A 23548-nucleotide genomic window follows, 5' to 3' on the forward strand; every position below is an offset into this window, starting at 1 on the left:
AATCCCTACAGGTGTCGTGGAGGTGAGGGGCATTTCTGAGAAACTGATGGGATTGTAAAAATACTTAATTGTGGGTGTAGGATCCATGGCACAGGCTGAGGTAGGCAAAGCCAGACTTCTGTGCACAGAGATAGGCAAGAATATTACTGTATCCCCAAGGCCATGGAGTTCTCAGATTAGGATCAGAAGGTTGGAGAAGCATTTATTCATGTCTGCTTAGCAGGTATTAGTCAGCTAGAGGCTCTCCTCTTTCTCTCTCTCTCACTTCTGATTTGCCCCCTCAGTTTCCTCTTACCTTATTTCATTTGTGGGTTTTACCTTTTGCTAGGGCCTCAGCCTAGGGAAGGGAGTTGGGAAGTGCCAATGTTCTTCTTTCCAAACCTTCCACGCTACTGCCACTGGCAAATTCCAGCTCCTTCCTATCTCCCTCTCCTTCCTATCTCCATCTCCTCATCATAGCCATTAGTGATCCCTCAGTGAGGCAAAGAGGACCTATGCATGCCAAAGAGTCTTAACATAGAATAATCTTTTCAGAGTCTTTTTAAAATGATACATAAATAAGTGTAAAGTATCATCATGGTGCTCTGTGTTGTCAAGTTCTACAAGGATATAGAGTGTCTGATTTAACTGAAGGCTACTATTGAAAAGGAATTACGGATTAGGAGACGTGTCATCTGGGAGAAGCAAAGCCATCAAGGTTGTAGGAGGGGAGAAATACACATCCCCTTTCCTCTGGGTTCTCTGCTGTCTTTTCCAAAGTGACGTGAACTGAGATGCCCCCTCCTCTGATAAGCAGTTCGTAGAGCCCATCTTTGTTGACGTTAACCATTTTTCCTGCTTTGCAGAAGAACAACCTTGGGTTTTTGTTGGGACACTAGCAAGTTGTATTTATGTCTTGGTGACTGTTTCTGAGGTAGGTGCTAAGTAGGCTTTCTCTTTCCCTTTTGAAGTGAAGTCCTCTCCTTCCAAAAAGTTTCGGTCTGGCTCATCTTTCTCTCGGCGAGCAGGCCCCAGCGGCAACTCCTGCGTAACTTACCAGCCATCGGTCTCTGGGGAACACAAGGCACAAGTGACAACAAAGGCGGAAGTGGAGCCAGGTCAGCGCCAGGGTTGGAGTCCCCGTGTGACGGGTGCTCCCTCCCTTCCTTCTGAGCCCTCATCTTTTTCTGCTTAGGACCTCTGTTCCCTATTCCTGTTCACGAAAAGCCAAGTTGCTACATATTTTTTCCTATATTTCCCCCACCCCATTTTCTCTTCTTTTTGATTTATTGATTTTCTTCCTCTTTCTTTTTTCCAGGCGTCCACTTGGGTCGTCCTGATGTTTTACCTCAGACTCCACCTTTGGAGAAAATCAGTGAGGTCTCGACTATTCCTGACCCCTATTTCTCACCTGTAGTTGGAGAGACTTTGCAAACGCTAACTACAAGGTTGGTTCCTTGGCCTCTTTCTCCATGTAATCTTCTCATCTCTCTCTCCAGGTCTTTGAGAACTTCCATAATTCTGTTGGTTTGTTTTTTTGGTTCCCCAGATTTTATTGTCTTTTGCTCTTCACTATATTTTTGCATGTTCATCTTCCTAAGAGCTCATCTTTAGTGATTTGGAAAAGTGTATCAACATCTCTGTATTTTTAGGGGGTGGTGGGAAACCCTTATGTACAAACTTCTGATATTCAATCAGAAGATCTTAATTAATGCTTCATTTCCTGATGACTTAAGTGAGAATTCTTAGCTTAGGATTTAAGGTTGGGAGGATTCCTAGGCACTAAAGACAGTGAATAATCAGCTTTTCAAAAGGATCCATTATATGGATTGTGAGTTTGTTTTGTTTTTGGTGTGTTGATCATCTATTACATCATAATGTATTACCCCAAAACTTAGTGACTTAAAACAACAAACATATATCATGGTTTCTATGAGTCAGAAATCCAGGTGCAGTGTAACTGGGTTCTTGGCTCAAGGTTTTTCATGACATGATAGTCACACGTTGGCCAGGGCTAGGCTCATCTTAAGGCTCAGCTGAGAGGCTTCACTCATATTTATGTGCTCTTTGACAGGATTCAGTTTCCAGTGAGTTGCTGGACTGAGGGCCTTAGTTCCTTGCTGGCTATTTTCTGGGGGCCTGCCTAAGTTCTTGGCCACGTGAGCCTTTCCAGAGGACAACTCAGAATATGGCAGCCGGCTTCACTTAGCATAGGCAAGTGAGAGCTCATGTACCTAAGCATGTATCAGGAAGTACGGATCACTTTAGACCTGTGAAACTAATAAAAGAGACAGGCTGTCTTCCCACACACCAGCATACCGTGATGAGACAAACGAGAGAACTTCTTTACACATTCCTGCATAAAAAAGGGAAAACAGGAAGCACAGAGGAGCCTAAAATCCAGCAAATGCTGGAGTTTTATCACGTCTCAAAGCATGAGAATAATTCATGACTTTTGGCTTTACCTTTTAGACTCTTGGTTTTGCCTTCTGAGTCTTCATGAAAACTAGAATGTGCTGAGTCATTTTCTCAGCCTACTTGGCAGAATTTTGAGGATCCACTGGTTTCTTCATTGTGTACTATTTCTGTCTTTTTTAGTCCAAGCAGGACAGTGTGTCTGTTGGTATAATGCCCTCAGAGATTTTGTGGGGTTCCTATGAATCTCATTGGAATTTACTGTTAGACCAAAGCCATACCCACAAATACCTTCTTGATAAGCTCTATGCTTCTTAGAGATCCTGTTCAACTTGAGAGGATCTGAGAGACATACCCTTAATCTTTTGAATGTCGTTTCATATAACTGAATAGTACTCTGAGTTCTTAACAGATGTTTTATAGTCATACCCGTGGCTTCATCTGTAGACCACATTTTCCTAGCAGTGCCTTAGATTTTATCCATTTCTTAATTTTAGCATTATTTGCTATCTAGAGAGGCTCAGAATTTTCAAAACCTTCCAGTCTTGGCTTCTTTTGTTTCCTAGTCCTTCCAGTCATTTATTTTTCTCCTCTCATATTTTACTGTAAGCATTAAGAAGAAACCAGGTAGCACCTTCAGCACTTAATTTAGAGATCTCCTTAGCTAGGTCACCTAGTTCATTAGGCACGTATTCTACTTCCCACATAAGTACAGATGACATTGTCCCTACACTTTGTTCCACTACATTGCAAAGATCCCCTTTCCTTCAATTTCCAATAAGATTTTTCTCACTTCCCTTTAAGCCCTTACTGGCAAACCCCTTACAGTCCAGAATTCTTCAGGACACTTTTAAAACTTTTACTGAAACTATCCTCAAAGCCCATTTTTCTCTTCTAAAGCCACTTCTACATTTTAGATTTTTATTATAGCAGCACTTCATTTCCAGGTACAAAAATCTGTATTACCTATTGTGAGATAAATTGCCCCAAATTTTAGCAGCTAAAAACAACAAATATTGTTATATCAGATTTTATGTGGCTTAAGAATCTGGGTATGACTTAGGTGGGTGCCCTTGGCTCAGACTCTCGGAAGATTATAGTCAAGCTATTAGCCAGCAGTGTGGTCTCATCTGAAGGCTTGCCCAGGGGGGAGGATCTACTTCCAAACTTATGAGGTTGTTGGCTGGATTCAGTTTCTTGCAGGCTCTTGGTCTAAGGGTTCCTCATTGGCTATTGGCTGGTGTATTCCCTCAGTTCCTTTTCACATGGTCTTCTCCATAATGCGTCTCACAGATTTGCAACAGCTTCCTCAGAGCAAACAAGTTGGAGAGCATGTGCCCAAGAGGAAGCTACATGGCCTAATCTCGGAATTGATTTCCATCACCTGTGGTGCATTCTCTTCGCTAGAAGAGAGTCACTAAGTTCAGGCCACACTCAAGAGGAGAAAATGACACTATGGCGTGACTGTCAGGGAGCAGTGATAGTTGGGTGCCTGCCACACCTGGGGATTGAAAGCAGTAGTAGAGGAGGGTGGTAAGGAAGTATTTTATGGAAGTCAAGAAACTGTTAATTAAAAGAATATGCTTCCAGATCTAGTAACTCCTTAGTCCCTTCTTTCTGAATTCTAAGTTGATTCCCAGTGAAATACAGAGAAGCAGTCTGAGATTTGACCTGAGAGTTCTTTTTCTCATTTATTTACTAATTCTTCTTTCTGCCCCCATTTTTTTCCCCACTCCTGTTAGTTCAACCCTCTTGGAAAAACATGAAGTTCCAGAGTCAGAGTTCATCCATGTAAGTTTCTGGGATGTGGGGGAGGTGGCTGCTTTGAAAGGGTATAAACAGCATTACTGATGGAGTAGAGCAAGGAAGTAGTTGTCAGGGTTAGGGGGACTGGGTGCCCCCCTTCCCCTAAATCTTACTTTAAAAACTTTTGGTTTTGAGTAGGGGTGGATTTTTTTTTTTTTTTGGTTCTGTGTACTTGGAAGCTGAGACTGGATTAGCAGGAAACTCTTTAGGTCTGCCATCTAGGTTGAAATTAACTTGAATTCCTTTGCTGTCCCCTTATCTCATACTCCTCGTCCTTAACTTTATACCCTTTACCTTTCAGTGAGCAAAAGTCCTCAGAAGACTTGGAGCGAGACTCAACCACCTCTGTGATCCCAAGATGTCAGCCCTTGACCCAGCAGTGCTGAGTTTTCTTTTTCTTGGCCATCAAAAAAGGAGTGCAGTGGAAGCTAGGAGAGCTCTCCATCTCCCCCCGAAGAAGAAGAACCTTTCTCCTTTCCGTCCCTTATGAACGGGCATTAGTGCTGGGACAGTTGAGGACAGCAGCATCCTCTCCACTCCCAAGCTGGGTGAAACCAGTTTTCAACTCACCAGCCTTGGCTTCCACAACTGAATGGTTTCAGATCCCCCTTCTTCCTGTTGAAAGTGGGATTGCTGGACTTGGCGATTTTCTTCCCCCCTCATCTACCTTTCATCAGGAGCTGGACTCTTTAATTTCCTCAGGACAGACTGGCTGGTACATTATCCCTACCTTAACTCTTTCTCTGGAAGAAGACGCCTGTAATCTTCGTAAAGATTTTCTGGGGGGTGTTTAACCTCCCAACCCTCTCCTTTTGTTTCCTTAAAAAAGGAAAAGGAAAATAGCACACAATTTCAAACCAGTTTTCAGATCAAAACTCCAGAAGTATTGGAGAGAGGCCTATTCGCAGGGTTCCCTCAGAAGAGCCCTGGTATTTGAGAAACAGAAGGTGGGGACTGCTGTGCTGGGAGCAGCTCCTCTTGAACTCCTCCTCTCTTAGTGAATGTCTTAAGGCTGAAGGAATGGAGAGAGTGGGACACGGGGTCGTCTTTACCCCTCTTGTTAAACAGTGGTGCAGTCTTGGGGCTCACAGGTCAGAACCCTTCCTAGGCAGAACCCTACTCACTGCCAGGCCATAATCATTATTACTCTTCTGCAATTTGAAATGTATTCTGCTTGTTTTTCTAAATATGAAGACTTATCAAATGAATTTTAGATTTCTTCTCCAAAGGAGATGTCTTCCTTGCTCTTCCACCTTTTCCTACAGTGTTCTGCTGTTGGTGGAGCTGAGATGGAGACGGGGTACCTGTCTGTTGAACAGGTAACTGTGAGGCTAGAGAATGTTCTCTCAAGCGCATAGGGAGCCAGCAGATTCTTGCCTTAGTGCAGTCACTGCTGTGCCCCGCGCCCCCCCGCCTCTCTTCACGCAGAGAACGTGGAAATGGGGGCTGTGTAATCCCTTTTCTCCCTGAGTTCACTATCTGATCCTCCTCCTCGTTGGGGGAAAGGGGTCCTGGTGTGTCTGGCAGATTGTTGATCCCTGTACTGTCCCCTCTCCATCCCACCCTGCCTTGATAGTAGCTTAGTCCACACCCTGAGTAACTGTCTATATTAGACACCCCCAGCCAGTTTCTGGCTGCCTGTCTTTGCTGCCATGTTCTTTTTTACAAGAAGGAAAGAAACAATTCTTGCTATTTTTTTTTCATAATTTACTATTTATGATGTATTTAAGTGTTTTATTCAGGACAGAGTTCTGTCACGGGTGGGAGGGAATATTTGAGGGAGGCTGGGTCTTAAGGATGGGGATGGGGAGTCGACATTTTTATGAAGTGTCACTATTTGCCTCTACTTTGTATTGTTCAGAAATGGCAAATACAGTATAAAAGCGATAAGTATCTGGTTTTAATGCATTAAACTTTTGTCAGTTATTTAGACTTCTTGCTTCCTCTAGATTCTTTATCATACACCATCTGCTCCACCCTTCTACCCCAGGCTGTTTTGTTCATACTGCCCGGAATGAATGCATCCTTTCCAGTTTTCCTCACTCCAGCTTTGGACTAACTCAGGCTGAGAGAAATGATTTCATTCATTACCTTCTGGCCACCTCCTCCATCTTAACAACTTAAACTTGACAAGGAAAAGCTGTGAATGACTAGAAAAGGAATTAATGGTGGTCTGTTGCCTAGGGATTTGGAGATCCAAAGCTCAAAATTTTGCTTGGCTTTAGGAGGAAAAGAGAGGGACAGTAGGAAAAGCAAGCTTAAGATTTGTTGGCCCGAGGATTCTCTCCCTTTCCTTCCCTCAACTTGGCTCCAAGTTTTCTTAAAAAAGTATACAGACTGCTTTTCTCAGCAATGTGTTTTTCTAACTTCTGTGAGGTTGAGCTTATGATGTTCCTTTCCACACCACTATTCCCTACTTTGTTAAGATCATTCTACAAATTATGCAGCAGCTAATGAGTAAGAACAGTCAGTGCTCTGGGTAGTTGAAGGTTAAAAGAAGTAATTGATCTTAAAGGGTTTACAGAGTCCAGAAGAGTACAACATACATGCATACAGAAAGAATACATGAGATGTGATTTCTGAAAGAGTGGTACAGAGCATGAAATAAGAAAATTAGAAGTGGACTTCCCTGGTGGTCCAGTGGTTAAGAATCCCTCTGCCAAAGCAAGGGACATGAGTTCGATCCCTGCTCCTTGAAGATTCCGCATGCCAAGGGGCAACTAAGCCTGTGCTGTAGAACCCACTCACTAGAACTAGAGAAAGCCCATGCACAGCAGGGAAAATCCAGTGCAATCAAAAATAAACACTTTTTTTTTTTTAAGGGAAATTAGAGGTTACTGTGGGCCTGAAGTGTTGGGGAAAGTTTCACTTGAGCACAAGTGCCTTAGAAGTATGAGAATGGGCATGAGCGCTTGACAGTCGAGGACAGCAGCATTGTCTCTACTCCCAACAGAATGGCCTGTTGCAGAGAGCAAGGAAGAGACCATGGTGAAAGCAATGGTGGAGGGAGATCTGAGGGAGAATATTGGAATAAGTATGGGTGGAGCCAACACTGGAAACCCTGGCTGCTAAGCTGAGGGATTTTTATTTTAAGCTGTAGTCAGGGAAGTGTAGAATGTTTTTGTCCATAAGTGGAATGTAAAAGAATTCCAAAGCCAATCTGATGATAGTTCTATCACAGCAGATAGAAAAAGTTGACAAGTTAGACGGATAATTTAGGTGTGAAGTAATGTGCATTTAGGATGATGGCAATACCAACTGGAGAGGAGGGAAGAGAATTGAGATGGTAATAAATTTTATGATAGAACAAGTAACTGGAATGAAGGAGGAATTCAGGATTCTCAACGTTTTGAATTTTAAGTCAGAGGCTCAGTCCTCCTTTAGACTGGATAAGAAGACTTTTTCCCAAATAGGAATTAAATCTGAACGTATCTTAGGGGAAAAATGATCCTGCTGGCAGCTCTTAACTTGTCACTCTTCAACTTACTCAGGCAACTGGGGGTGTACTGGATACCCTCTGGTGGTCAGAGGGTCCCTCTAGTGGTGAGCAGCAGCTACTACTTTACAGCTGTACCCTGCCATCTATATTCACTTGCAAGTAGGGCCTATTCCAAAAATGAGGAAAATCAAACTATAGGATATATAACCTGGAAATCCTAGTCTAATGTTTTACTCTTAAACATGTCAAATTCAGCTAGTCAAAAAAGTTATTTATCACAGATGGAGTCTCATTCATTCTTTAAACAAAGAGTTGCTAGTTAAAGTAGATTTCAGATTAAATTGTTCATTCTTTAGCTTTTCAAAGACCCAAAAACAAATCAGTATCTTTTGTAAAATTACTTCTTAAAAGTTCATCAAACGGACTTCCCTGGTGGTCCAGTGGCTAGGACTCCGCACTCCCAATGTAGGGGGCCCATTAAAAGTTCATTAAATGCATCACACACATACACACAGAAGTCGCTCAGTCGTGTCCGACTCTCTGTGACCCCATGGATTGTAGCCCACCAGGCTCCTCGGTCCATGGGATTTTCCAGGCATGAGTACTGGAGTGGGTTGCTGTTTCCTTCTCCATTAACTGCATCAGCTGTTTCCAATTTTCCCTCTCTTTTGAAAAGAATTTTTTTTTAATTTTATTATGGAAAATTTCAAGCTAAAAATATAGTAAATTGACATGTATGCATCACCCAGCTTCAATATTTGTCTGTAAATAAGGCCAATCTGTTTCATCTATACCTTCTACCCAACCCTTCCCTTCTCTCTGCACCTCCAAAGGATTATGTTAAATTCCACGCAGGGATTCACCTGGACTTACATGGTGGTCCAGTTGCTAAGACTCTGCTCAGTGGAGGGGGCCTGGGTTCAGTTTCTGGTTGGGGAACTAGATCCCACATGCTGCAACTAAGACCTGGCACAGCCAAATAAATACTGTTTTTAAAATCCCAGACAAAAGCAGCTATACCCCAATAAAAAAAATCCCAAACATTGTATCATTTCATGCATAAACACTTCAACATATAGGTCAAGAGCTAAAGGTACAATACAACAATATCACCATGCCTTTAAAAATTAGTAATTCCTTAATAATATCCAGTGATCAAAGTTGGAAAACTTGTCTTAGAAATGAGTTTTTACAAATAGCTGTTTGACCCCAATCTCTCTTGAACTCTAAGGTCACTGATGACCTTCATGTTGCTAAATATATCAGTCCTCATCTTACTTGACAGGTCAGCAGCACCTGACAGTTTATTACTCACTCCTAGAAATAAATATTTTCTTCATTTAGCTTCTGGGATACCACGTGCTTCCTCCTGGTTGTCCTCACCAAGGTGCCGCTGCACTGCTCCATCTCCATCCTCTTTTCTGGTTCCTCCTTTTCTCTCTAGCCTCAAAATGTATGACTTTTAAGTCCAGGGCTCAATCATAGGACCCCTTCTTTTAGCCTACCTTCACTCTCAAAGTCCTAAAGACCCTGTATCATTTGTCCAACTCCCCTGTCACCTCATGATCAACTAAAAACTCCCAAATTTCTATCTCTAGCCCAGATTTTTTGTCTGAACTGCAAACTCATATCTACCCACTTACTTGACATCTCCATTTAGGTGTCTAATAAGTGTCTTAAACCTAATATATGTCCAAAACTGAATTGCTGGTTCCTGCCCCTCCTAGCCCATCTTCAGAAATAGTTGCTTAGAACCAACTCTAATAACCCCTGAACACCCCCTTTCCTTACATCCTCCATCAAATCCATTGGCAAGTTTTTAAAGTCTTGTATCATAGAATTTTGGAGGGGCGGGGGTGGGCCAAGCAGCATGTGACATCTTAGTTTCCTGACCCAGGGATTGAACCCATGACCTTTGCATTGGGAGCATGGAGTCTTAACCACTGGACTGCCAGGGAAATCCCTAAGTTTTATATCTCATGACATATGCAAAATTCATCCACATGTCACTATTTTCACATCTTGTTACCACCCTACAGTAAGCCACCATCATACCTGATTATTGAAATGGTCTCCTAACTGGTCTGTATCCTATTCTTTCCCCCACAGTCTGTTCTCAATGCAGAAGCCAGAGTGAACTGTTAAAACACAGACCCTGTGCTGAAACTTTCCAACAGCTCCTATCTCAGAGTCCTTAAAATAATCTTTACTGCTGTACGTAATCTGACCTTTCTTCTCCCTTTGCCTTTCTGGTCTCATTTCTTCTCTCCCTCTACTCTAGTCTCTACTGGCCATCATGTTCTTAAATACACTCTTGCCTTGGAGCATTTGCACTTTTTCTTTTCCCCAGGTATCCTTCAAGTCTCTTTTCAATTGTAAGTCTTCCCTAATATCCTGTTTATATATAAACACACACACACACACACACACACACACACATCTACCCTAGTGTCATCGTTATTCAACATTGACTTATTGGTTCATTATTTGCCTTCCCCCATAGAAAGCGAGCTCCACAAAGGCAGACTTTATTTTGTTTCCTTCCAAGTGCCTAGAATAGTGTCTGACCCACAGGTAAATGAATTGTTTTTGCTTTTTTTCATATTGGAGCTCTTGTTTTACTGAACTCTAATCCTATCAGATTACACCTCTCATGATCTCATGATCATTCTTGCAACTCACATATCTCTTCATTGAACAGCTTCTGACATAGTTCTAACAGGACATCTTCTGTATGAAGAGAGTATGAATTCTGCATTCTCCAGGTTGAATCAAATCCATCATATAGGACCTATTTACTAACTCATTTTTTTATGACCACCCTATTTTGTATTTGCAATATCTACAAGGACTTTTCAAAGTGTAATTAAAAACTGGTCACAATCTGTTAAGTATCTGACTAAGGCTGAGATGGTGACAGCAACCTCCCTGTATAGACATGATGAATCCCAAAACAGTGATGACAGTATTAATTCACTTCCTATTCACTTCCTTTAGTTTGGGCTGAATGTTTATCTACTTATACATTTTAGAAGAACACTAATTTATAATAATTCCTGATGTTCAAATTGTCTTTAGAGTTGCATTATCCTGATTAACTCAGAACATTTTTTGTTGTTGAATCTTATCTTTTATGAAATACTTTGGATTTGACTTCACCGATTTATGTTGATTTCTATTTGTACAGTATGTATATAGCTGGACTTTTAGGTAGCTCAGCTGTTAAAGAATCCACCTGCAATTCAAGAGACTCTGGTTTCTATTTGTACAATATTTATATAGCTACACATGCTTTCTTTTATTGCTATTGCCTGATATGTTGTTTTTTCCTTTCCTTTTATTTTTTACCTTTTGTCAGTTTGGTATGTCTTACATTCATATTTTGTTTATATTTGAACTTTTCACTAATGATTTTTCTATGCTTTATTTTTCTTCCTTTTCTTGTCTATGATTATAGTAACAGATTTTTTCCCCTTAGTAATACAGAGATTTTACTCCTATACCTTTAATGGTCACCAATAACTTTTGAGCATATCCATTAAAACTTTATCAATATCTATGTAATGTCTACAACACACTTGCCATCTCCATCTACCATCTCTGTAGTCATGTCTGGGTTCCCTGCTCCTTCCCCCACGTCCTCCAAAATAGACACCTGGAATTTCCAGTTTTTCTTTGGAGTGTGTGTGTAGGTAAGCCAAGGCATTTATTTATTTATTTATAGCCAGGCCAAGGCATGCAGATCTTAGTTCCCTGACCAAGGAACAAACTGGTGCCCTCTGCAGTGGAAGTGCAGAGTCCTAACCACTGAACTGTCAGGGAATTTCCAGCCAAGGCATTTTTAATTAAAATAATTTTATTTTTATTTTTTGGCCATACCATGATAGATGTGGGATCTTAGTCACCCGACCAGGGATTGAGCCCACAGCCCCTCCACTGAAAGTGCAGAGTCTTAATCGCTGTACCAGGAGGGAAATCCCCTAAGACATTTAAAAATGTAATTCTTTTTTTTGGCTGCACTGGGTCTTAGTTGTGGCATGTGGGATCTAGTTCCCTGACCAGGGATGGGGCCCCCTGCACTGGGAGCACAGTCTTAGCCACTAGATTGCCGGGGAAGTCCCTAAAATGTGATTCTTGATTAAAAAGCGAAAATGATTGACTAGGTTGTCTCCCATTCTTTGGGAGATTAGTTAAAATTATTGATTCATTAAACTTTTTTCTGCCTTCCTACCATATGTCAGGCTTTGTCGTGGACTTAGGCATAGCAGAGATTGACAGCTTTCTCGCCTTTAATTGGGACTTCCCTGGTGGCTCAGACGGTAAAGAACCTGCCTGCAGTGCAGGAGATCGGTTCGATCCCTGGATTGGGGAAGATCCCCTGCAGAAGGAAATGGCCACCCACTCCAGAATTCTTGCCTGGAGAATTCCACGGATAGAGAAGCCTGGCGGGCTACAATCCATGGGGTTGCGAAGAGGGGGACACGACTGAGTGACTAACACTTTCACTTTCTTTTGCCCTTAATGAAATGGGAAAGACAGATACACAAACAAATGCAATTCAGAGGTATAAGTGCTTAGTAGTTTGATGAACAAAGTGCCATGGGGAACCGGGGGAGCTGAAAAGTCAGTAGTCAGTAGTCATCCCACCACTTTTTTAAAAAAGATGATGCTGGAATAGACATAGCCTCAGCACTTTCAGAAGTTCCTTCACATTTTCTCTTAGATCTCGGCAAGGAACGCCACCAGAAAACGTGAATGGCAGGGCAGGTGGAGGTGTGGCCCACTTTTTTGTGTTACTTGGCCCCTCCCTCCGCCCCAAACAGCTCCCACTTTTTTTTTTTTCTGGCGGCGCCTACAACTCCCAGAAAGCAACACGGGGATGAAGGCGGAACCAGCTGGCCCAACCGAGATCAGTGATTGGTGATGCGCGCTGGGCCAATTGGAGGAGTTGTTGTTTAGTGGTCTAGGAGAGCCGGTCGGGGAGGGAGGAAGGAGGCACGATGGTGTTGGAAAGCACTATGGTTTGGTGAGGAGCCACCTCGGGCCCCCTTGGGGAGCGGGACTGGGTCGGGGGCGCCTGTAGCTCGGAGGCCGGGCGGGCCTGGGGTGGGGGAGGGGGGCCTGGTGGAAAAGATGAGGCCTTGGGCCGGGAGGAAAGGAGCTCCAGCGACTCCCTGAGTCATCCCGGGGCCCCAGAGGTAGTTCCAGACGGACAGGCCCGAGGTAGCCCTCTTAACCCTCAGTCCGCGGACGGTCATTGACCGGCCCTGCTATTTTTCTCCATCACAGCGTCGTCTTCTCTAGACCAGCCTACCTGTCTTTAGCTAGAGTCCTGCTTCTCGGACTCACCATGATAGTCTTCTGCCTTCCTCTCTTCTTTTCAAAATGATGGGTGTTAGTTAGGAAGAGAGTTTCAAATCCCTTCCTCTCCCCATTCACTTGTCGCCGACTCCTTTGCTTTTCCTGGTGTTACCGTCAAAGGCACTACAAGAGTACTTTATAAGTGTTTGTGGCTTAGTCGCTAAGTCGTGTCGGACTCTTGGCCATTCCATGGACTGTAGCCCGCTAGGTTCCTCTGTCCCTGGGATTTTCCAGGCAAGAATCCTGGAGTGGTTTGCCATTTCCTTCTCCAGAGGATCTTCCCGACCCTGGGAACGAATGCGGATCTCCTGTAATGCAGGCAGATTCTTTACCGACTAAGAAGTGAAGTGAAGTGAAGTCACTCAGTCGTGTCCGACACTTTGTGACCCCATGGACTATAGCCCACCAGGCTCCTCCGTCCATGGGATTCTCCAGGCAAGAGTACTGGAGTGAGTTGCCATTTCCTTCTCCAGGGGATCTTCCAGACCCAGGGATCGAACCCAGGCAGACACTTTAACGTCTGAGCCACCAGGGAAGCCCTTACCGACTAAGCTACCTTCTAAATGCTAGGCAGTTGATTTGCTTCATCTCACTTAAGCCTCACAATACTCCCTCCCTTTTACAGATGAGGATACCGCGTCTCGGCAGTTTTAAATGACTTACACAAAATCACACAGCCGATTAAGTGGTGGAGCCTAGGTTTAAACCCAGGATTATCTGACTCAAAGACACTTCGGCTCTTATCCAGTGAGCTCTCTGTCTTCATCAGTCTCAGACGTGGCTGAGTAGCTATTAGGAACTGAGGACCACACTTTTGCAAGGTTTCAAGAGTTTCTTCTAAGTGTGAGCCTAGAATGAAAACAGAATAGTACACAAACGCACACAAATCTCCAGTTGCATGGGACAGACACCTAAGGGTTTTCTTTTTGCTGCGAAGATACTGTTGCCAGATAACACATAGGATGCCCAATAAAATTTGAATTTCAGAAAAACAATTATTTTTAATATCAAAATGGCTATGTGTGTGTCCCACATATTGCATGGGACATACTTTCACTAGAAAGTTTCTGTTGTTTGTCTGAAATTCAGATTTAACTGGGAGTCCTGTATTTTCTCTTATTTTTGGCTGTGCCGGGTCTTCATTGCTTTTGCCTGGGCTTTCTATGGTTGCTGGGAGCCGGGGCTACTGTTTGTTGTGAGGGTTTGCAGGGTTCTGGTTGCTGTGAACACGGGCTCTAGGCGCCAGAGCTTCAGTAGTTGTGGCACACAGGCTCAGCAGTTGCCGCTCACTCGGGCTTAGTTGCTATGTAGCATGTGGGATCTTCCCAGACCAGGGATCGAACCCATGTTCTCTGCATTGGCAGGCGAACTCTTTACCACTGTGTCACCAGGGAATTTTGGGAGCCCTGTATTTTCATTTGCTAAATATGGCAGCCTCTGGGAGAAAGCAAGTTAAGAGTAGAAAGAGGACAGGATTTGGAATCCAAAAACCTGTGTTTTGGGTACTTTCCAGCTGCATGTTCTTGAGAATGTAGTAAATCTCTCACTTTAGCTCTAAAATGAGAATGTAATAGTAACATCTACTTTTCTCATAGCACAGGTAGGCAGTGTGTGTCATGGTGCTCTGTAAACTGCGCAGCACTGTGCATCTGTTAGTTGCCATGATGCTTAAGAAGTCCTCAGGAAAGAATTTAAGAGGGTCCCTGAAGGGACTTAGATGTTAAGGAGAGGCCATTACATGTAAGGAGAAGGGCATAAGGAAAGCTGCTGAAGTGTACATTCTCAAGGCTTGTTTAGGGAGTAGAAACTGGACTAGCGTGACTTCATTATTCGGTTGTTGGTTGAAGGTGGTTCCCTTTTTTGGAGAAAGGGGGATGCAGCCAGGTAGAAGAGCACAGGTGTCGGGTTAAGGAGGCTGAATTCTGCCCTTTACCCTTCAATAGAGGACTACTGAAAACGTTCTGAGGCTGGTGGAGCCAGAGCTGTATACAAAATGGGATTTAAGAATGCTGATCTGGCTTGAGGTATAGGAGGAAAGATTAGGTCCAGAGTGATGCATTGGCAGCCTGTTGTAACAGCCCAGCCATAGAATAGCAGTGAAAGCCACTGCTTTTCTCATGCTTTGCTGTCCCTCAGAATTCTCTGGAGGAGCTTATTAAAAAGTTGTGTATATTTGATTCTGCTTGGTCTGGTGGCTCAGACTCCTAGCCAGGGAAGCTTAGGCATCTGTATTTTATTTTTTTTTTTAGATGAAAGCTTTATGGAATAGCTGGATCATTTTGTCAGCCCTTATTTTGATATAAACTTTAATTGGGAAAAATTACTTACTTTTGAGCGAAAGTAGTCACAGGAAATGCATGCATTATCCTGTCTGTATAAAGTTCAATGTTGGGAAAACCAAACTGCAGTTTTTAGGGGGCACATGTAGGTGTGCAAGCATCTGTTTTTACCACTGCCAGCACTGTCACCCTCAGAGTGGTTCTGATGCACTCGTGACAGTATGAGGACTGCTGTCCTGTTCTGCACAGTAGGTTCTTCCTCCCTCTCAAGCCGCCCCCCACACCCCTCTCCTCCCGCCCGCAGGTCTTCCTCTGACATCTTTCTTCCAGCCTTCATCCATCTGCTGGTCTTGCCCACAGCCTTTGTACTTAGTAGCTATTCCAGCTGGATGATCCTCAAAGCTTCCATTGTTTCATATATTTAGCCACCACTGTATTTGAAGCTAGGAAGGCAGTTATTTCCCTGTTGGGAGAGAATTGGAAACAGTGTATCAGGGAAAAAAGAATGTAGCATGGTCAGTGAAGTCTGCCCTTGACCTCCTTTATACAGATTGAGTTTCCTCTATAAGAACTGGTCTGTGTATCGTGCTTACTGTTAGGCATTGTGCTAAGTACTTTCTGTGAGCTTAATCCTCATAGCCAGCACTATCCAGGTAGGTATAATAAAACCCATTTTACAGATGAGGTACCTGGACCTTAGAGAAATTCAGCAGCTTCCTTATAGGACCATAGAACTATCAAGTAGTAGAGTAGGGATTTGAACCTGCCTGAACACTGCCCTTCCAACCTTTTCTGCTTGTCTTCCAGTAGCTTCTTAATTACCTCTCTTCATCATTTTTGGTTTGTATTTATTGCCTGGCAAAGGATACTAAAGAAAAAATGGCCTCCAAGCCCGTTTAGCTTGCCAGGAGAGATGAGCTGTCTCTGAGTCTGCTGCTTGCTTTCAGTGTTTTGAGGGACCTCAGTCTGTCAAGAATTCATTCTCTTCTGGGGTGTAGATAACTTACTCACTTCTCTGCCTTCTTTTGGTCTCCGGGAACCTGGCGCTTGTATTTCATGTTACTTGGATTCTTACAGATTGTGAAAAGCTATAGGGATAGAATACGTGAGACCCCCAGATCTGTGAAACCTCGTTTTTGCAGTTCAGTCCAGCTGTCAAAGCTGTTGAACATTTAACCAGATAATTTAGATTGTACTTTCCTACATTCAGTGCTGCCAAGTGTGTGTTATTTCATAAATATTTTTCAGTTGCCCTGTTGATTTCCTGCCTTGGAATACTCCTATTTTAATAGCAGATAGCGTGTCTCTCCACAACCATGATTGATAATACTAAGGCACCTTATAAAAAGGTGGACATGGTACATTAGTAGATCACAGCCTTGCGTACTTACACAATTACTTGTGGAGATTTAAAAAGGTTTTTTGCCTTTGGTTATTTTGAGTCAGTAAGTCTAGAGGAGGGCTTGGTCATGTGTATATTAAAAAAAAAAAAAGTTGCAGCTGATCCTCTGTCCACAAAGACTGAGAGCCACTGCCTCATGGCACCCCTCATGGGAGAGTTGTTGGGGGTAGGGGGGTGGTCCCTGGGACTGGACGGAATGTCTCAGGCCTCAGTGTGGCCTGTCTCCTGCTTCTCCTCTAACCTGGCAGCGTGGACAACAGTGAGTACATGCGGAATGGGGACTTCTTACCCACCCGGCTGCAGGCCCAACAGGATGCTGTCAATATAGTCTGTCACTCCAAGACCCGCAGCAACCCTGAGAACAACGTGGGCCTCATCACACTGGCCAAGTAGGTGGCGCAGGGCGGGCGGGCGTGCGGGGGAGGCGGGGCGATTCCTGTCTGTGACCCACTAGGGCGCTAGGGCACTGCCTTTTCGTAGATTCCATGAGGCTGCTTTTGCCCATCACCTTCCTAGACTACCTTCTTCACTACTCCATATAAATATAAGCAGCGACTTGTTTTTTAAAAAATTAATATCAACCTGAATTTAATAGAAATGTGAAGCTTAATTTCTGTGATAAAATCTCAGTGTATTCTATTTTATTTATTTTTTCTATTTTTAATGTTCTGGTTGTGCTGGTTCTTTGTTGCTGCATGCAGGTTTTCTCTGGTTGGGGGGCCTGCTCTCTAGTTGTGGTGCTTGGGCTTCTCGTTAAGCCCAAGGGCTTCTCCCCTTGCTGTGGAGCACAGGCTCTAGGCACACGGTCTCGGTAGTTGGGGCGCACAGATCTAGCTGCTCTGAGGCGCGTGGAATCCTCCTGGACCAGGAATTGAACCTGTGTCCCCTGCGTTGGCAGGTGGACTGTCAGCCACTGTGCCACCGGGGCAGTCCTCACTGTATTTTAAAGATAATAAAAAGTGATTTGGGGTCAGCTTCCCAGGGCATATGTCACACATCGTGTTACCCCCAAAGTAATTTGTTTTAGGAACTGATAATCCGCAAATGAGTGACTGCCCATCCCAGCATTCATGTTATTAGCCAGAAAATGAGTCTAAAAATGAAGAGGATAGGAGAGAGAAGAAGGAGCATCCAGCTATTGTAGAGAATTCTCAGGCCCCTGAGAGGAAGATGGCATGAGAGAGGTTGGGGGACATACTGGAAGAGGGCAAGCTTCTCTCAAAATGACCCCCTTCTTATCTTCTGTGTTTCATATCCGCACAGTAGGGATTTTTCTCTACTTTTCTCCAGTTACTCTCCAGTTTTATGTCATTGACGTGTAACACTGTGTAAGTTGGAGGTATACAACGTAACGATTTGATAATGTGTATATCGCAAAGTGATCACCACAGTAAGTTTAATTAATATCCATGTCTCACATAGTTAAAAGTTTTTTCCTTGTGATGAGAACTTGGAAGATCTACTCTGTAAACAGTAGATGTTTGTTTAGGAAAAATAGAGATAACAGTTATCATCAAGGTCTCTAAAGAAAACATGAGTTGAACACAGTTCGGAGGCAGTTGTCCTACCCTGAAATCACAGAAGTGCTCCTTCCCCATTCCAGTGACTGTGAAGTGCTGACCACACTCACCCCAGACACTGGCCGCATCCTGTCTAAGCTTCACACTGTCCAGCCGAAGGGCAAGATCACCTTCTGCACTGGCATCCGTGTGGCCCATGTGAGTCCTGCAGGGTCCCTCTGGTGGTTCCTCCTTGCTCTGGGATTCTGCCTCCACCCTTACTCATTTCCCCCCTAGACTCTTGGAGTGAGAACCAGCACCAGGGAAGAGAGATGATGTAGAGAAAGGAGTGGAAAAGATAGAGTGGGATGATCGGTGAAGATCATGAAGGGGAAGTCCCTAGAATGGAGAATTAACCCCTCTTCCTTATCCACAGAGAGGCACAGAGAGAAGGGTAGGGAGGAGGAGGGGGTTTAGATCTGGCGTGAGTGTGATGATAGGCTCAAAGTATATGGAAGCCATAAGAGAGTGATAGGAAAGAGCTGGGGGATTCCTGTGGCTGACTCCAAGAACTTCCTCTTCCTTTTCAAGCTGGCCTTGAAGCACCGGCAGGGCAAGAATCACAAGATGCGAATCATTGCCTTTGTGGGAAGCCCTGTGGAGGACAATGAGAAGGATGTGAGTCCAAGTGACAGCCGGGGAGTTTGGACACCACATGTTTGGGAGGGGGCTTCTGTTGGCTCTTGGGAGAGTCAGGAAGAAGCATTGGGTCCATGAATTTGGGGAAAGGAGGTTGTACAAAATTCAGTTTTTCTGTTGGGGCCTTGGAGAGGTCCTCCCTCTCCTATATGCTTGTGATGTATGTCACCTTCCCTCGTGGTATGGAACAGACTTCCTCATTTCTCTCCCCTTCTTCCTAGCTGGTGAAACTGGCTAAACGCCTCAAGAAGGAGAAAGTAAATGTTGACATTATCAATTTTGGGGAAGAGGTGAGTAAGGGAAAGTAAATGTTGACATTATCAATTTGGGGGAAGAGGTGAGTAAGGACCGGTTGGGGGCCAGTGACTGTTTTGATTGTAAATAGAGAACAGTCTTTGCCTAGAGGAGTGTCTGCATGGGGGTGAGGGGCTGCAGACAGGAGCTGGTGGCAGAGAATGGGGGCAGGCCGGGAAGGAGAGCCTCCTGTGTTCTTCTCTCCCCAGGAGGTAAACACAGAAAAGCTGACCGCTTTTGTAAACACATTGAATGGCAAAGATGGAACCGGTTCTCACCTGGTGACAGTGCCTCCTGGGCCCAGCTTGGCTGATGCCCTCATCAGCTCGCCCATTCTGGCTGGGGAAGGTGGTGCCATGCTGGGTCTTGGTGCCAGTGACTTTGAATTTGGAGTGGATCCCAGCGCTGATCCTGAGCTGGCCCTGGTGAGCAAACATTGACCTCCAGGAGCGCCCAGGTGTCCTTCTTGATCCTTCTCACACAGCATGTAGCTTCTCTAGGGCTAGACAGTCCTAAGGACCCTTGCTTGTTTTCCCAGACCCCCTCTAGGTCCCTCTTCCCCATAATTCTGTCCGATCTCTAGGGGCACCACTGTCAGACTCTCTTCTTCGCTTCTCTCCATGAAACCCCAGGTTTCTCCCAAGCCCATCCTTTCCCCCATGTCATCTGTCATCTCTCCAGCTGCTTCCCCACGGGTATAAACCAGAAGCTGCCCCTTTCCAGTCCGTCCCCCACCCTCAGCTGCCTTCCCCAGTGCCCCAGGGGACTGAGGGCCGGAGAATGTCTGACTTTGCTCACCCGTGGCCAGGCCCTGCGTGTTTCTATGGAAGAGCAGCGGCAGCGGCAAGAGGAAGAGGCACGGCGGGCAGCTGCTGCCTCTGCCGCTGAGGCCGGGATTGCCGCGGCCGGGACTGAAGGTGAAAGAGGTGGAATCTGAAGTCCCGGGACTGCGGGGTGCTCTGTGGAGGCCTGGTGTAGATGGGGCTGGAGTTCTGGCGGTGTGGAAACACGTGGGCTTGGGGGTGGGCACAGTTCCACCCTGCCGCTGTCTTCCTTTCCCTAGACTCGGACGATGCCCTGCTGAAGATGACCATCAGCCAGCAGGAGTTTGGCCGCACTGGGCTCCCTGACCTGAGCAGTATGACTGAGGAGGAGCAGATTGCTTACGCCATGCAGATGTCCCTCCAGGGTGCTGGTGAGCCGGGGCCTGGGTGGGCGTGCTGCAGCAGAGACACTGCGGGAAGAAATGGAACTGAGCAAACTGACCTTTCTTCCTCAGAGTTTGGCCAGGCAGAGTCAGCTGACATGGACGCCAGTTCAGCCATGGACACATCTGAGCCCACCAAGGTGAGGGCCAGCGATGACTCCATGCTGCCATCAGCCTTAAAATCCCCTGTGTTGAGATCCTCAGCCTGCTAGGGCTGGAACCATTCCTCTCTCAGGGTTTCATAGATGAGCTCTTTCTAGAGCAGAAGGAAAGAAACCCATGGAGGTAATGTTTCTTGTGGGTAAACCTTGCTAAGGAGAAGGTGGCCAGAGTTGGAGAAATGTCGTAAGTATTCTGTAATTTCCCTTCCTTGCTGGTGGGAGCAGTCTGGACAGTTCTCAGTGATACCATCTTCCAGGAGCATAAAAAGAGGGTCCAGGAAAACAAAAGGGGGGAGTGGGTGTCTAATAGCAGGAAACCTAAAGGTCATGGCATCTGTTTTTATCCTTTGAGCTCAAAAAGCAATGTTCTCAGGCTTCTCCTCTAATTGGTTGGTAATTTAATGTTTGGGGGACTTCCCTGGTGGTCCAGTGATTGGGACTTAGTGCTTTTACTACTGGAGCCCCGGGGTTCAATCCCTGGTCAATGAACTAAGATCTGGAAAGCCATGTCTATGCAATAACAACAACAACAAAAATAGAATAAAACAAGTGTTTGAAGTTCGTACTCTGTACGTGCTTAGTTGCTCAGTTGTGTCTGACTCTGCGACGTCGTAGGCTGTAGCCCACCAGGCTCCTCTGCCCATGGGGTTCTCCAGGCAAGAACACTAGAGCGGGTTGCCTTCCCTGCTCCAGCATACTGTGTATAGGCACTGGGGTTTTCCTAAACCCTCCTTCCTGTCTTTGGCCAGTCAAGTGAGAAGAGGAGCTCGTGTGGTGGTACTCTCCCGTCTCCCACGCGGGCTTGCTCTGCAGCCAGCCCCCCTCACCAGGCTGACACTGACCCCGTTTCAGGAGGAGGATGATTATGACGTGATGCAGGACCCCGAATTCCTCCAGAGTGTCTTGGAGAACCTTCCGGGCGTGGATCCCAACAATGAGGCCATTCGAAATGCTATGGGCTCCCTGGCCTCCCAGGCCACCAAAGATGGCAAGAAGGACAAGAAGGAGGAGGACAAGAAGTGAGACTGGAGGGAGGGGATGAGCCGGCCAGGGGCCCAAGCTGGGTGGGGTGGGGGGTAGGGTCGGAGGTGTTGTCTGTAACCACTGCGCCCTAAATAAAGCTTGGCAACTTTTTTTTTGCTTTTTTGCTTCAAACACTGGTAACTTTGCCTGTGACCATTCCCCTTCCACCCATCTCCACCCAGGACAGTCTTTTCTTAGGAAGAACTTTACTGAAAGCCATTTGTGTGAGGCACTGGGGCCCCAGAGAAGAGAAGCCAGTACTGGCCATTGAGGAGTCAGCATCTAGGGAAGGGCCAGCCTGTAAATGAGCAGTTACTCGCACCTAACAAGTGCCCAAAGAGAGGCCTGAACAAGGCACTGTGGAAGTGAGGAGAGGGCCACAACCTTGTAGCCTCTGGGAAGGTTCCCGAAGGCAACATTTGAGCCCTCATTTAATGGGGCCAGAAGTTCATCAGCCAGCAAACGAGATGGTGATGTTTCCATTCAGTAGGAATAGCGTGTGCTGATGGCGTGGAGGCATCTTGTCACTTAAAGAGTATTTGGAAAAAAAAAAAAAGACTATTTGGGCTGGCAAACAGCAGGAGACAGGTGGAAAAGTCGGAATGCCGCATATCAGGGATCTTGGAGACCTTTCACAAGATGGAAGTCTGTGAAGGAGAAACATGGTTTATCTTGTTGGAGCACCAAATTTAGAGGCAGGTTTTTGTGGGGCATGAAATAGAATGCACAATTCATATAATCTCTCCCTTTATTACTATTATATTTGAAAAGGTAAATAATATTTTACACATAAAATACTTAACCTATATATAAAGTGAGATGTAAAGAAATTAACATATCTAAAATTGCTCAATGTAAGCTAGAATATTACCTTGTCACATACCTAGCCTTCTTGAACCCACTTCTTCACATCCTCCTCAGAACTTTTATCCTGAATCTCACATTATTTTTTTTCCCTTCATGTCTTCTCATATACATAAAGTGTCTTGACAAGAATGTTTTGTTTTAATGTGTTTGAGCTTTATAAAAAATAGTTTTAGGGCATTCCCTGGCAGGTGGTCCAGTGGTTAGGCTTGGTTTGTTCACTGCCAGGGCCTGGGTTCAATATCCGGTCAGGGAACTAAGATGCCACAAGCTGCGTGGCGAGGCCCTCCCCCAAAAAGTCCTATGCTCTGAGACTTGCAGGACATGGGTTTTTTTGGTTTTGTTTTGTTTTTTTGCTTTTTTTTTTTTTAGGACATGGTTTTTAACAAACATTTTGTTTCTTAGGTTCTTCAGAGTTGCTGCACTTAGTGGCTGCATTCATTTTTCATGGATGTATATGTATTCTGGGGATGTTCTACAATCTCACCGTTTTCTTGTAGATGGATCTGGCATTGCCTCTGTAGTTATTTTTCTAGTATCAACAGGATCTCGGTGTTTTTTGTACACATCTCCTGATGCACCCATACAGGAATTTCTTTAGGAATATTTTACAGGATAATAAATTGTTTTTCAAAGTAGTTGTATGGATTTGCACTCCTTCCTGCAGTCTAAGAATTCCTATTGAACTCATCCCTTTCCAGCCCTTAAGACCATTACAAGTTCTTAATTTCTGCCAGTCCAGTGAGGATAAAAGATAACTCATTGTGATCTTAATTTGTGTTTCTCTAATGAGGTTAATTATCCTTTAATTTTTTAAAAAATGGATCTTTATATTTCCATTTTTGTGAAATATTTCTTCATACTTTTTGTTCATTTTTCTCTTGAGTTCATTTTTTTTGGTGGGCTGGGTCTTCGTTGCTCTGCAGGGGCTTTCTCTAGTCGCGGTGTGCAGGCTGCTCCCGGCAGTGGCTTCTCCTGCTGCAGCGCACAGAATCTGAGCTCGAGGGTTTCCGCAGCCGTGCGCCTAGGCTTTAGTTGCCCTGCAGCACGTGGAACCTTCCCGGGCCAAGGACTAAACCCATGTCCCTTGCGTTGGCAGGCAGGTTCTTATCCACTGTAC

General features: G+C 44.8%; 2 protein-coding genes across 28 annotated transcripts in view; both read left to right on the plus strand.

Moving 5' to 3' along the window:
- Positions 1-6132, plus strand: part of PIP5K1A (phosphatidylinositol-4-phosphate 5-kinase type 1 alpha) — a 39668-nt gene extending 33536 nt beyond the window's left edge. For 13 of the 21 annotated variants that reach the window (XM_086392572.1, XM_086392571.1, XM_086392566.1 and 10 more), the window contains 4 exons: positions 951-1097; positions 1298-1427; positions 4137-4185; positions 4502-6132. In XM_086392572.1, the coding sequence (XP_086248698.1) occupies positions 951-1097; positions 1298-1427; positions 4137-4185; positions 4502-4504 (329 nt within the window). In that variant the 3' untranslated portion in view covers positions 4505-6132. The remainder of the gene's footprint in view (positions 1-950; positions 1098-1297; positions 1428-4136; positions 4186-4501) is intronic. The other 8 variants (XM_086392581.1, XM_086392582.1, XM_086392579.1 and 5 more) reach the window with 1 other exon arrangement.
- A 6472-nt stretch (positions 6133-12604) lies between these two features.
- PSMD4 (proteasome 26S subunit ubiquitin receptor, non-ATPase 4) lies at positions 12605-21675 on the plus strand. Of its 7 annotated transcripts, none has more exons than XM_086392589.1 (10): positions 12605-12665; positions 16894-17070; positions 18285-18399; positions 18772-18858; positions 19101-19169; positions 19383-19598; positions 19982-20099; positions 20237-20368; positions 20453-20520; positions 21394-21675. In XM_086392589.1, exons 2-10 carry the CDS (start codon positions 16949-16951, stop codon positions 21562-21564), a joined length of 1098 nt encoding a protein of 365 aa, XP_086248715.1. In that variant the 5' UTR covers positions 12605-12665; positions 16894-16948; the 3' UTR covers positions 21565-21675. The 7 variants fall into 7 exon arrangements, with proteins under 7 accessions (XP_086248715.1, XP_086248719.1, XP_086248716.1 ...); XM_086392593.1 differs by having other exon boundaries at positions 19982-20090; positions 21291-21675; XM_086392590.1 differs by having other exon boundaries at positions 19982-20090.
- The last annotated feature ends 1873 nt before the right edge of the window (positions 21676-23548 follow it).

The sequence above is a fragment of the Bos grunniens genome, chromosome 3, assembly GCF_055505025.1.
Source record: "Bos grunniens cultivar Pamir isolate PY7600 chromosome 3, Bosgru_T2T1.0, whole genome shotgun sequence".
Classification (NCBI taxonomy): Eukaryota; Metazoa; Chordata; class Mammalia; order Artiodactyla; family Bovidae; genus Bos; species Bos grunniens.